Genomic DNA, 15,393 nt, shown 5'->3' with positions numbered 1-15,393 from the left:
TCGAATCAAGAGAGCGACTCTCAGAGTAAAGTATGTTATGTCATATTAATAACAGCGAGGTTTAACACATTTTGCTACACAGGTACAGAGGTAAATTTCAAAAGGAAAATATGTCGTAATTTATTTCTAATTTTGACAATATTTCGAAATAAATTTAGAATATAGCAATTATATATTCTGATACCTCTCGACGAAGGCTATATGTGGTACCAGTTTCATTGACCTATCTTCCCCCATTCCACAGCACAGTGGGCCATTTCAGACTTTTAAAATTTAACTTTAATTTCAAAATTTCTCGAATCTGAAATGGATTCGGAATATAATGCCTATAGATTCTTATAGCACTCGACAAGGGCTATTTGTGGTAGAAGTTTGGTTGACCTATCTTTTTCGTGTCCAGCACAGTGGGCCAGTTTATATTTTTCAAATTTAAATTTAACTTTAATTTCAAAATTTCTTGAATTTGAAATGAATTTGGAATGTAATGATTATACATTCTAATAGCTCTCGACGAGGGCTATATGTGAAACCAGTTTCAGTGGCCTATCATTCTCCATTCCAGCACAGTGGGCCATTTCATATTTATAAAATTTTTCTTTTGAATCAAAATTTCTCGAATCTGAAATGGACTTGAATTATAATGCTTATATATTCTGATAGCTCTCGACGAGGGCTATATGTGGTACCAGTTTCATTGACCTATCTTTTTCCATTCCAGTACAGTGGGCCATTTTAGATTTTTAAAATTTAATTTTAGAGTCAAAATTTCTCGAATCTGAAATGGATTCGGAATATAACTCTTGTAGATTCTAATAGCGCCCAAAAAGGCCTATATGTGGTACCAGTTTCATTTACCTATCTATTTGTAATCCAGCACAGTGGGCCACTTTAGATTTTTATCATTTAACTTTATATTCAAAATTGCTCGAATCTGAAATGGATTCGGAATACAACACGTATATATTCTGATAGCTCTCGACGAGGGCTATATGTGGTACCAGTTTCATTAACCTATCTTTTTCCATTCCAGCACAGTGGGCCATTCCAGATTTCTAAAATTTCAAAATTTCTCGCATCTGAAATGAATTTGGAATATAACTCTTGTACTTTCTGATAGCACTCGACGAGAGCTATATGTGGTACCAGTTTTATCAACCTATCTATCTCCAATTTCATACTTTAAACAAATCAATTTATTACCACTTATTTTTGCAACCAGCCATTCTTTAACAGTTCTGAGATATATACTCCTAATATTCCTTTAAGTTAGTTATTACTCATTGTGTTTTCTATTATTATTGAGTTGTTTTTTTAATTTTAATGCACATACAACGCCATTTTTTAAGTTTTAATCTAAAATTAAATTCAAATTTCCAATTTTTTTACATAAAAGAGCTCTGTTAACCGTTAACATAGCTCTGTTAACCTGTTAAAATTGCTCTGTTAAAGTTAAATTTTAAAATTTATCTTCACACACATTTGTGCTAGTATATGGCCGTTAACAACCATGCCTAACTAAGTCCATATCGGTCTATAAAGTTATATATAGCCCTCAGGTAAGTCGATCCCCAATCACACAAAAATTGGTCCATATCAAGTTCATAATTGTAAAGGGTGATTCTTTTGAGGTTAGGATTTTCATGCATTAGTATTTGACAGATCACGTGGGATTTCAGACATGGTGTCAAAGAGAAAGATGCTCAGTATGCTTTGACATTTCATCATGAATAGACTTACGATCTGCCACAACGTCGAATTTTCAGTGAATGGGCCCTAGAAAAGTTGGCAGAAAATCCGCTTTTTTATCGACAAATTTTGTTCAGCGATGAGGCTCATTTCTGGTTGAATGGCTACGTAAATAAGCAAAATTGCCGCATTTGGAGTGAAGAGCAACCAGAAGCCGTTCAAGAACTGCCCATGCATCCCGAAAAATGCACTGTTTGGTGTGGTTTGTACGCTGGTGGAATCATTGGACCGTATTTTTTCAAAGATGCTGTTGGACGCAACGTTACGGTGAATGGCGATCGCTATCGTTCGATGCTAACAAACTTTTTGTTGCCAAAAATGGAAGAACTGAACTTGGTTGACATGTGGTTTCAACAAGATGGCGCTACATGCCACACAGCTCGCGATTCTATGGCCATTATCTTCAAAATGTAAATGTCATGGACCAATCTAACGTTTCAAATAAAGAACCGATGAGATTTTGCAAATTCTATGCGTTTTTTTTTTTTAAAAGTTATCAAGCTCTTAACAAATCACCCTTTATATAGCCCCCACATAAGCGACCCCCATATTTCAAATCTGGCTCTCTACGTATCGTGCAAAAAGTCCATATCGATTCGTAATTATTTGTAGACTTACCTCTACATAACTTTTTTGTCTAATATATACCACGTATGGACTAACTCACAATTTAGAAAACGATGTTAAGAAGTTTTAAGATACCACAACCCAAGTAATTGTGGATGACATTCTTTCGTAAGATTCGGTCTGGCCGAACTTACGGCCGTATATACTTGTGTTTTTTTTTTAGTTTTGTTTTAAATATAAGGTTAAGTTTTTATTTGGAATACTAGAGCTCTATTGATTGAATACTATCAATATGTTGTCCAGAAGGGCGTTGGTTGATTAAATAACTAAAAATAAAAACCCCAAAGTAAAAGATTCCCTACGTCTCATTTCCATTTTTTTAACAAACTTAAATTTATTTCAATATTCACTACAAATATGAGTCTAAAGAACGAAGCTACTAGGTTAGGTTAGGTGACATGTATCAGGCTCACTATTCAGTCCGAAGCTACTAATATCGTTAATTTCGAGGCAAAAATCGGAAAATCTGCATTTTCTATTTTTCGAGTTAAAAAATCGCCAAAATGCCGATAAATCGCCCGGCTGACAACTGTCAAATGTAGTCTCCCTTTGTCTCCATTTTGCTGGCTTTTCAATGTAAAGGAATGACTTCTAGTGAAAACTTTTGGACGGAGCTAATATCATCATGGATAGGAAAATAGGCATTTTCTATTTTTCGCATAAAAAAGTGCCAAAATGCGGATATATCGGCAAAATTGGCAGCCCTGCATGCCGTCCTCACCCATCTATTTCCACTAGGTTGATTTCAAGTAAGGACGGACGGACGTATATTGTTCCAATCTAAACATAAAAAATATTTGCAAATATGCCATATTTGCAAATCCTCTCCCCGATCTCTGTTCATTTTCATTTCAAGTTATCCATGCATAACATAGATATTTTTTCAGAATTCAACAACGATCTAGGATATTAATATACTTTCTCACCATCGGTTTTGTTGTTTTACGACCCGTTTATGGAATGTTCTTACTCCTCGATACAAACGAGTCAGATCAAATATTTATTATCCAAGAATCTTTTTCCGGCGATTTTTAAATCCATCAACAGCAAAAGTTTGCTTTGACTGACTTCTTTATTGCTTTGTCTATATATTGTTGTTATACAAAAGGGATATAATTGTAATAGCTTTTATCAATTTTCCCTGGGGGATATGATAGATAACATATGTCTATAAAGCCAAGAAACAATGAAGGGTTTTTTGTTACTATTCTTTCGATGGTATCTTTTTATGATTTTTTATCTTCATTTAATGTTTGAATTTGTCGATTAGCTCTTTTGAGGCAATTTTTGAACTTTAAATGTCTCATTTAGTACCTACCTGTAGCTGCTAGGCTGAAAATCTTAACGTCTCTCTCTATATATTCAGGGTGGTGGGTGGTGGGTGGTTGGTATGGGGATTTAATGGAAGAGCAAAAAATTTTCCCAAGCACGTAATAAAGAGCGCACACGACAGAATTTGATAACAGCTACCACACAAGAAAGCACAAGGTTTTGCTAAAAATATCTTTCTTGAGAAATTCGTTTTTTTTCCAAAAGCACAAAAACCGCCGAATCTTTACAGCCCTTGAAAGCAATTACAAATGTCTGTAGCCTATGGAAAATTTAAATTACTTTTCGTAATCACTAAAAATTAAAAATCTTAAAATTATCAACAACAAAAAAAAATAAGACACTTTTTTTTTTTGGTCTAAATTTCAATATTTTGTAATTTTTGTTTCTTTTTGTGGTATTCTCATTAGAAAATCAAATAAATTGGCCAATGCAAAGCTGCCATAAAAAATTAATATAAATTTGCACAATAATTAAAAAATTGTGTTTTTTATAGCAGCAAAAAAAAAAGAAAAACAGAAAAGAACTGATACGAAATAGGCGACGACAATTAAATCGTTTTGTTTGTTATTTTTGTTGTTTTGCTAATATTGCTGTTGCTGCCGTCGCCACAGCCAGCGCTTTGCTGAGTCAAACAACCAACACAGTAAAAAAAAATATTCACACACACACGCGCTTTATATGCACCAACAATAATATATATTTAGATGAGTAGGTACGTATGTATGTATGAACGAACAAAAAAGAAAAGATCCAGAAAAATATATAAAAATTACACGGGGCTCCCGAATGAAACGATGTGTGGTTGATGGAGGTATACGGACCAACAATCAGCGAATTCACCGACAACTTTGAAATCTCGCGTTCCCAAGTAAAACACAACCGCCAGCGACGACTGTAAAGAGAACATTGAGAATTTGCTCCAATCCATGAGTGTTTACAAAGTAGCTCGTAGACAGTGCTGTCGGATTGTACAAAAGTTGTTCTATACGAAACATTCTGGTGTTTAAGAAATCTTTAGGGATGTTTAAATGCTAATGAAAATATTTTACACTATTTTTTCATAAATTGCAATGTTAATAATTAAAGATATGCTAAATGAACTAGATTTTATAAAAAATTGTGATTTTCGAATTCGTCATATTAACCCTTTCACTACTGAAATAAACCTAATGTTAGAAACTTTAATTTTTCTTCTTGGTTTACTTGTACTAACATCATGTAGAACAAAAATTGTCATTTTGAGGACCTACCTCAATTACTTCAAGAGCTATATGAGTTTGTTCTGAAAACTTGATTCTTGAATTGTAACTACATGGCCTGACGAAAATAAACGCTGTTTGGTCTATAATATCTTTCGAAGTGTGAGAAAAAATACAAAAAAGAGCCCGAAAAATTATCAACTATAGTTTTTGCATGAATGTCCATTTACTACACACAAAAATATTTTTTTCTGATTCAATCATGAAATTAATTGATCCAATTAATTTTTAATTGAAATGTCTTCAATCACAGAAATGATAGTATCAATTAAAAAATTAGTTGAAGGTCAATTAAAAACTTAATTGATCCAATTAAAAAATTAATTGCTACTATTAATTTTCGTGATTGATTTTTGTTTCAATTAAAAAAATTGTTGATTCAATTAAATATTTAATTGAATATTTTTTAAAACTCAATTAAAATTTTAATTGGAAAATTGTTCGTGAAATTTTTTTCTGTGTGGAGACATACAGTAGAAAAATTGACTCAAAATTTCGTATTTTTTGTTTATTGTTAAAGAAGTTTACAAAAATGCTATTTAGTGCTCACCAATATGGAAAATATTTATAGCTTATTTAGATTAAAGTCTTTACTTTAAAATAACATTGAGAAATAAATCGAAACTAAGTGGGGAAATAGAGTTTGGTGTAGTTTTCGAATGTCCTTCTAGGTGGACATCGGTAGTGAAAGGGTTAATAATTAAATACATTCTAAATGAACTACATTTTATAAAATTTATGATTTCCCTTTTAGGTTAACTACACACAAAAAATTTTTTTTCTGATTCAATCACGAAATTAATTGGTCCAATTAATTTTTTGATTGAAATGTCTTCAATCACAGAAATGATAGTATCAATTAAAAAATTAATTGAAGGTCAATTAAAAAATTAATTGATACTATTAATTTTTGTGATTGATTTTTGTTTCAATTAAAAAATTTGTTGACTCAATTAAATTTTTAATTTAATATTTTTTAAAACTCAATTAAAATTTGAATTGGAAAATTTTTCGTGATATTTTTTTCTGTGTATATAATACAGTGGAAAAGACAATGTTTTCCTGGAAGAAGAATGTTACAGGACGGATACTGACATAGTTTCTGCCAATATGGGACAATGGTTGGCACCCATCTGAATGGTGAAATGTAAGAGGGGTTTTAAACGATGCAATTGGTTGCGTGCAATTTTTTGTATTCTCTTTTAAAGTTACTTCTTAAAAACTTCAGCATTTATACGTTGAAATTTTTCATGCAATCGCTTGAAATTTCAAGTTTCAGAAATGTCAAAAAATTGCAAGAGGAACGGAAAACTTGAAATTTTTTCTACCCCCTTTGCTTCTCTACCCCGTTTGCCTACAAACAAGAATTGCGTGCAATTATTGCATGCAATTATTGCATCGTCTAAAACCCTTCTAACAGGCTAGAATTGTTATGCACACAATTTTTTTCTGAATCAATCACGAAATTAATTGATCCAATTGAAATGTCTTCAATCACAAAAATGATGTTATCAATCACAGTTTTAATTGGACATTAAAAAAAAAACAAAACTTGATTAAAAAATTAATTGATTTCATTACCAAATTTCAATTAATTTTTTAATTGATTCAATCTAAAATTTAATTGATGTTGATTGCAAAGCTCAATAATTTTTTTTCTTAAAAAAATAATTTCATGATTAAGTATTTTAGCCACATAAAGTAATTAGGGCTTAAAACCACTTTAGTACAATTGGTTCGATTGGTCCAATTTTTGACCAGTGTGTAGACTTTTCGATTCTAAACACAAAATGTTATATAACACTTTTTGTCGGAAAGACCTATTTTCGGAGTTATGGGCCCCTAAAGTTTGCATTATCATGTATATTGGATAGAAAAATTGACTCAAAATTTCGTATTTTTTGTTTATTGTTAAAGAAGTTTACAAAAATGCATTTTAGTGCTCACCAATATGGAAAATATTTATAGCTTATTTAGATTAAAGTCTTTACTTTAAAATAACATTGAGAAATAAATCGAAACTAAGTGGGGAAATAGAGTTTGGTGTCGTTTTCGAATGTCCTTCTAGGTGGACATCGGTACTGAAAGGGTTAATAATTAAATACATTCTAAATGAACTACATTTTATAAAATTTATGATTTCCCTTTTAGGTTAACTACACACAAAATTTTTTTTTCTGATTCAATCACGAAATTAATTGGTCCAATTAATTTTTTGATTGAAATGTCTTCAATCACAGAAATGATAGTATCAATTAAAAAATTAATTGAAGGTCAATTAAAAAATTAATTGATACTATTAATTTTTGTGATTCATTTTTGTTTCAATTAAAAAATTTGTTGACTCAATTAAATTTTTAATTGAATATTTTTTAAAACTCATTTTAATTGGAAAATATTTCGTGATATTTTTTTCTGTGTATAAAACAGTGGAAAAGACAATGTTTTCCTGGAAGAAGAATGTTACAGGACGGATACTGACATAGTTTCTGCCAATATGGGACAATGGTTGGCACCCATCTGAATGGTGAAATGTAACAGGCTAGAATTGTTATGCACACAATTTTTTTCTGAATCAATCACTAAATTAATTGATCCAATTGAAATGTCTTCAATCACAAAAATGATGTTATCAATCACAGTTTTAATTGGACATTAAAAAAAAAAACTTGATTAAAAAATTAATTGATTTCATTACCAAATTTCAATTTATTTTTTAATTGATTCAATCCAAAATTTAATTGATGTTGATTTTTTTGTGTATGTTAGAAAACATGAACATATACGTTCCAGGACGGAAAACACCATTCTTACGATTCCATCCATTCACTCTTTTTAAACGAAGGGTTTCATGGTACCGGCATTCTATTCTGCATTACCTTGAGCTATTTATTGTATTAGGTCAATCATTCATTCAGAGAATATAAATCTAAGTATTTTAGCCACATAAAGTAATTAGGGCTTAAATCCACTTTAGTACAATTGGTTCGATTGGTCCAACTTTTGACCAGTGTGTAGACTTTTCGATTCTAAACACAAAATGTTATATAACACTTTTTGTCGGAAAGACCTATTTTCGGAGTTATGGGCCCCTAAAGTTTGCATTATCATGTATATTGGATTTAGTATCCATCGCACGTAATCATCCTGAAAGTAACATATTTAGAATAACACGGACCCTGAGAGATCCTGGGTTCGCGTTAGCCCACTTTGGACTCTGTCCATAGAAGAAAGTCTCAAACCGCGGCCGAAGGCCGGCCACCTGTGCACTTTGACTCGCGTTAGCCCACTTTGGATAATGTCCGTAGGAGGAAGGCCGAAGGCCGTCTACCTTTCCGCTTTGGTTCGCGTTAGCCTACTTTGGACCTTGTCCATAGGAGAAAGGCTCAAACCCCGGCCAAAGGCCGCCCAACCTATATGCCAATTTTCAAGGGTTGGTATCTCGAAAACTACGCTAATCCGACAAAATTTTTACTTAATATTTTCTCTTTAAGATATACTATTTTTACCCAAAAAAAAACGAAAAAAGCGCAATTTCATTCATTTCATGAAAAAGTGCTGTCAAAATTAACAAAAATATAAAGGAAAAAACCGATTTTCAGATGTCGATATCTTGAAAACTAGGCTTTTCCGACAAATTTTTTACTTAACATTTTCGCTTTAAAATCCCTTCTCCTACACTCCAAAAAATGTTTGTATGTTTCGTAGTTTTAAAAATTAAATAAATATAAATATTAAGATGCAAGGATAGTCTCTTTTATAAATACTAGGTGTATTTCCATAAATAAATAATAAGATGAATAAAAACCTAACTATTCTAAAAATTAGCTAAAAAGTTTGTACGAAAACGAACAAATTTTTATAAAATATACCAATGCATACATCAAGTATTTAAATTCTGATACAACTCAAAAAAATCTAATATAACAACTATGATATCTTCCTACGAAAAAATTTATTAAGTCAATGAAACTCCTAATTTATGGGATAAAAGTATCTCGAAGCGAAAATCTGGCAACCACTAGCATATAGCCCATAATAATAACAACAACATAAACGTCAATTGGAGCCATTATAAAAGGAGGGAGAGTGAGAGATTTGTGCCCCACAGTAACAAATAAACAATTACTTTCAACAATAAATTTGCAAATTTCATTACAATTGTCTTCATACTACTTAACCTAAGCAATTAAAAGAATCAGAATATCTAGCTTACAAATACTTTGTTTCTTTGCACCCACAAATAAATATCCAATAGATTATCCCCCAAATACAACACTGCATGATTTTGAATACACTTTGAGCAACCATTCCAACTCACCTACGCTTTTATTCTTTTTCACCAATACAGCTATTTTGCTGTTCTTTTCGTCGCCGTTTTTGTTTTTTTTTTTATATATGAATATATTATCATTAAATTCCTTCACATTGAAAGTTGGTAAAATTTACAACAGACTTTATGTAGCTTAAAGCAGGGATTTATTTGTCACAAATTTAAAAATGTTTTCACAACGATTCAGAAATCTAATATTTCCACGTTTTGTAAATTTCTTTTATCCACAAAAACGTCAATAAGTACGAAAAGAATCAATCAAAATAATTCCACTTTTAATTAATGCACTAATCGTTCACTCGCGTTGTTATAGTTTTTTGTCCTATTTATTAGTTTCAATAAGAAATCTTATTTACTTTCAATAAGAATTGTTCGTTATTTGCCTAACTCTTTATATTTATATATTTTTTCGGAATCTTTCCAATTGCGTATTTCTTTGATTGGAGGAGAAGCAACAATTGAAATTTAGAGATTACAATAACCACATATTATATCTGTGATTATCGATAACCCAATTGATGCTAGAAAATCGAATTTACACCATATAAATCGATTTATACGTGTGGTGAAATTCAAAGTGTGGTAGAATACATTTTATATGGTGCGTTCTGATTAATGTCCATATGCAAAACAATTTATTGAGTTCATCAAAAGAATTTATATGAAAAATATAGATTTAAAATTTATTTTAATATTTTGTATTATATAGGGAGGGACAAGTATAAAAATAAATGTCCGTACCCACCAAACAATAAATTTTCAATTTCCATTAGAGCTACGTTGTGCAATATCCGTATTCCTTTAACATTTAAAAATTTATATCTGAAAGTATAGAATCTACAGAGACGAGGGTCTTTCTGGTACAAACTCGTATTTTCTCTGCAGGCAGGTCAAATTCGATGATCGATCTTTGTTTCGCATTTACAAATTTAACTTGAAATTCTTTAAAACTAAAACTGATATCCAGTCCCTTCAGCATTTCAAAGTTCCATTTCATCCTCATCGCTACCACAGACACGTAAGTGACACTACAACAATCGGCACTTGTGATTATGGAATGGTATCAAAACGTACGGAAGGTGCATGAAAGTATTTTGCCATCAATATTGTTTATATTTTGTGAAACGCCAAGCGTAGGTTAGGTTAGGTTATGTGGCAGCCCGATGTATCAGGCTCACTTAGACTATTCGGTCCATTGTGATACCACAGTGGTGAACTTCTCTCTTATCACTGAGTGCTGCCCGATTCCATGTTAAGCTCAATGACAAGGGACCTCCTTTTTATAGCCGAGTCCGAACGGCGTTCCACATTCGAGTGAAACCACTTAGAGAAGCTTTGAAACCCTCAGAAATGTCACCTGCATTACTGAGGTGGGATAATCCACCGCTGAAAAACTTTTTGGTGTTCGGTCGTAGCAGGAATCGAACCCACGACCTTGTGTATGCAAGGCGGGCATGCTAACCATTGCACCACGGTGGCTCCCAAGTTTATTATAATTTATTTAAATAAAAATTTCTATGGAAATAAAATATTGACAAAATTTTCTATAGAAATAAAATTTTAAAAAAATGTTCTATAGAAATAAAATGTTGACAAAATTTTAGAAATAAAATATTGACAAATTTTTCTACAGAAATAAAATGTTGACAACATTTTCTATAGAAATAAAATTTTGACTAAATTTTCCATAGAAATAAAATTTTGACAAAATTTTCCATAGAAATACAATTTTGACAAAATTTTCCATAGAAATAAAAGTTTGACAAAATTTTCCATAGAAATAGAAAAAATATTGAAATTTTTTTTCTATAGAAATAAAATGTTGACAACATTTTCTATAGAAATAAAATTTAAAAAAAAATTCTATAGAAATAAAATATTGACAAATTTTTCTATGGAAATAAAGTTTTAAAAAATATTCTATAGAAATAAAATATTGACAACATTTTCTATAGAAATAAAATTTTGACAAAATTGTCCATAGAAATAAAAGTTTGACAAAATTTTCCATAGAAATACAATTTTGACAAAATTTTCCATAGAAATAAAATTTTGACAAAATTTTCCATATAAATAAAATTTTGACAAAATTTTCTACAGAAAAAAAATAGAAAAACTTTTCTATAGAAATAAAATTTTGACAAAATTCTCTATAGAAATAAAATTTTGACAAAATTTTCTATGGAAATAAAATATTGACAAATTTTTCTATAGAAATAAAATTTTAAAAAAATTTTCTATAGAAATAAAATGTTGACACCATTTTCTTTAGAAATAAAATATTGACAAATTTTTCTACAGAAATAAAATGTTGACAACATTTTCTATAGAAATAAAATTTTGACACAATTGTCCATAGAAATAAAAGTTTGACAACATTTTGCATAGAAATACAATTTTGACAAAATTTTCCAAAGAAATAAAATTTTGACAAAATTTTCTATAGGAAAAAATAGAAAAACTTTTCTATAGAAATACAATTTTGACAAAATTCTCTATAGAAATAAAATTTTGACAAAATTTTCTATGGAAATAAAATATTGACAAATTTTTCTATAGAAATGGAATTTTAAAAAAAATTTCTATAGAAATAAAATGTTGAAAAAATTTTCTTTAGAAATAAAATATTGACAAATTTTTCTACAGAAATAAAATGTTGACAAATTTTTCTTTAGAAATAAAATATTGAAATTTTTTCTATAGAAATAAAATTTACAAAAAAAAATTCTATAGAAATAAAATATTGACAAATTTTTCTATAGAAATAAAATTTTGACACAATTGTCCATAGAAATAAAAGTTTGACAAAATTTTCCATAGAAATACAATTTTGATAAAATTTTCCAAAGAAATAAAATTTTGACAAAATTTTCTATAGAAAAAAATATTGAAAATTTTTTCTATAGACAAAATTATCTATAGAAATAAAATTTTGACAAAATTCTCTATAGAAAAAAATTTTGACAACATTTTCTATAGAAATAAAATGTTGACAAAATTTTCTTTAGAAATAAAATATTGAAAATTTTTTCTATAGAAATAAAATGTTGACAACATTTTCTATAGAAATAAAATTAAAAAAAAAATTCTATAGAAATAAAATATTGACAAATTTTTCTATGGAAATAAAGTTTTAAAAAATATTCTATAGAAATAAAATGTTGACAACATTTTCTATAGAAATACAATTTTGACAAAATTGTCCATAGAAATAAAAGTTTGACAAAATTTTCCATAGAAATAAAATTTTGACAAAAGTTTCCATAGAAATAAAATTTTGACAAAATTTTCTATAAAAAAAATAGAAAAACTTTTCTATAGAAATAAAATTTTGACAAAATTGTGCATAGAAATAAAAATTTGACAAAATTTTCCATAGGAATACAATTTTGACAAAATTTTATATAGAATTAAAATTTAGAAAACATTTTCCGATAGAAATAAAATGTTGACAAATTATTCTATAGAAATAAAATTAAAAAAAATATTCTATGGAAATAAAATGTTGACAACATTTTCTATAGAAATAAAATTTAAAAAAAAAATTCTATAGAAATAAAATATTGACAAATTTTTCTATAGAAATAAAATTTTGACACAATTGTCCATAGAAATAAAAGTTTGACAAAATTTTCCATAGAAATACAATTTTGATAAAATTTTCCAAAGAAATAAAATTTTGACAAAATTTTCTATAGAAAAAAATATTGAAAATTTTTTCTATAGACAAAATTATCTATAGAAATGAAATTTTGACAAAATTCTCTATAGAAAAAAATTTTGACAACATTTTCTATAGAAATAAAATGTTGACAAAATTTTCTTTAGAAATAAAATATTGAAATTTTTTCTATAGAAATAAAATGTTGACAACATTTTCTATAGAAATAAAATTTAAAAGAAAAATTCTATAGAAATAAAATATTGACAAATTTTTCTATAGAAATAAAATTTTGACACAATTGTCCATAGAAATAAAAGTTTGACAAAATTTTCCATATAAATACAATTTTGACAAAATTTTCCAAAGAAATAAAATTTTGACAAAATTTTCTATAGAAAAAAATATTGAAAATTTTTTTCTATAGAAATAAAATGTTGACAACATTTTCTATAGAAATAAAATTAAAAAAAAAAATTCTATAGAAATAAAATATTGACAAATTTTTCTATGGAAATAAAGTTTTAAAAAATATTCTATAGAAATAAAATGTTGACAACATTTTCTATAGAAATAAATTTTTGACAAAATTGTCCATAGAAATAAAAGTTTGACAAAATTTTCCATAGAAATACAATTTTGACAAAAGTTTCCATAGAAATAAAATTTTGACAAAATTATCTATAGAAATAAAATTTTGACAAAATTTTCTATGGGAATAAAATTTTGACAAAATTCTCTATAGAAATTAAATTTTGACAAAATTTTCTATAGATATACAATTTTGACAACATTTTCACAAATAAAATTCTATATTTAATAATAAAGCTTAAGAAACATTTGTTTATAATAACGGCAAACACTGCAAAATAAGATTTTTATTTGGTAAAATTTTCTTAAAATTTTTGGCTCAAGTGGCAACCGTGACAGGGACCCACCGTGGGGCAAAGCTTTACGTGTCCACCATGCATACAAAGGGTCCTGGGCTCAATTCCAGTTTCGACTGAGGGGATAATCAGCGATGGGTTATCCCCTCTCAGTAATGCTGGAGGCATTTCCCCGTTCGTATTCGGCTATAAAAAGAAGGAAGATTAGTCCAAGTGATCCTGAAAATAGCGTGGCAGCCCGCTATACCTAACCTAACCATTGGGTTTAAGGAATAACTAGTTTAACTCTTTGTTGTTGTTGGTTTTTTTTTAACAATTTGATTTTTTTTATTTACATTTTAAACAATATCTCATTTTTTTAGATACAATATATCATCTCAACTAGTATACAAATTATATAAATTAATATAATAATAAAAAAATCATTATATATCAATCACAAGTATATAATAGACAGTATTTTTCCTCTTTTTAATTTTTTGTTTTACTTTCCAAATGGTTAATCAGTAGGAGAACATGATTTTATTTAATATCGCTATCATTAGTTTATTCAGTAATTTTTGGTAGTTAATCAAGTATATGCATGTACTTCATACATAGATATTTAATACATGATGAAAATTTAATTTACTTAAATTTTTTAAATTTCAAAAAGAAATTTTCATAGGCTTCTCAATATAGTAAGAGGAGTAAATTCATGACAAAAAAACATGAAAATTTTCACAAATTGTTATTTCTTTCGATTTCTTAAATAACTTTGCGGGTATATTTATATAAAAAAAATGATGATCTAATTTCAAATATTATTGTCTCTCATATTGTGCGTAGCTGAATAAGGAAAATTAATTGGAAAAGGGTGATACTAAAAATAAATGATTTACACAAATTAGAAAAATAAAACAATAAAATATTGGCAAAGATTTTTTGAAAAGAACAATATTTACAATATTCAACTTTACTCACTGACTATCTACAAGGATTCGGAGTGGGGGGGGGGAGAGGATTTTTAAATAAAACAAAATAAATTTCCAATGTTTCGATAACGTGTTAAAGCCTTTACTAGGCTAGTTTTGATTATTTCTAAAGATTTTTTTAAAATCGTAACAAAACCTAAATTAATGGATATGGGTCCTCAACTTAAACTCTTTAAGGGTTTCTAATTAAACTAACACTAAGATAAACTTTCAAAGTAGCTTTGAGTGTGGGTATTTGTTTTTTTTCACTACATATTTTCTTAAAAACAACTAATAATCAACAAATTAAAGCAAACTATTATAATATTACAAATCGGTACTAGTAGTAGTAGTAGGTTACGGTAGTAAATAAACATTATGGCGGATGTTCTGGGACATTTTTGTTGTTGTTGTTTCGTTTTAATCTTGTTGTGTTCCGACTCGTCCTCGTTTTAAATGAAACAAATCGCGCAGCAATTCCTTGATTAAATCATATGTGGAGAAACTTATGCCCACAGCAATGGGACCTTTTATCCAGTTCATACTTAGGCCTTTATAAAAACCATTTTTAATGCCTTCCTCTCTGTAATGCGAA

The 15,393-nt window shown here is 28.6% G+C and overlaps 2 protein-coding genes across 10 annotated transcripts in view; both read right to left on the bottom strand.

The window, feature by feature from the left end:
• The window catches only part of Stat92E (Signal transducer and transcription activator Stat92E), a 157,595-nt gene extending 147,843 nt beyond the window's left edge, over window positions 1-9,752 (bottom strand). For 2 of the 9 annotated variants that reach the window (XM_075289004.1, XM_075288948.1), the window contains exons 1-2: window positions 4,479-4,607; window positions 3,692-3,996 (exon numbers count right to left, since the gene is read on the bottom strand). The gene's annotated coding sequence lies outside the window, so the exon portion shown is untranslated. Of the gene's footprint in view, window positions 1-3,691; window positions 3,997-4,478; window positions 4,625-9,285 lie in introns of those variants that run through there. The other 7 variants (XM_075288984.1, XM_075288956.1, XM_075289028.1 and 4 more) reach the window with 5 other exon arrangements.
• A 4,381-nt stretch (window positions 9,753-14,133) lies between these two features.
• The window catches only part of DPCoAC (dephosphocoenzyme A carrier), a 57,449-nt gene continuing 56,189 nt past the window's right edge, over window positions 14,134-15,393 (bottom strand). The window contains exon 8 of the mRNA XM_075288872.1: window positions 14,134-15,381. Coding sequence (XP_075144987.1) covers window positions 15,219-15,381 — 163 coding nt within the window. The 3' untranslated portion in view covers window positions 14,134-15,218. The remainder of the gene's footprint in view (window positions 15,382-15,393) is intronic.

Source organism: Haematobia irritans, chromosome 1 (genome assembly GCF_050003625.1).
Source record: "Haematobia irritans isolate KBUSLIRL chromosome 1, ASM5000362v1, whole genome shotgun sequence".
Lineage (NCBI taxonomy): Eukaryota > Metazoa > Arthropoda > Insecta > Diptera > Muscidae > Haematobia > Haematobia irritans.
Note: the sequence above shows the minus strand (reverse complement) of the source record. Positions and strands in the feature narration are given on the sequence as shown.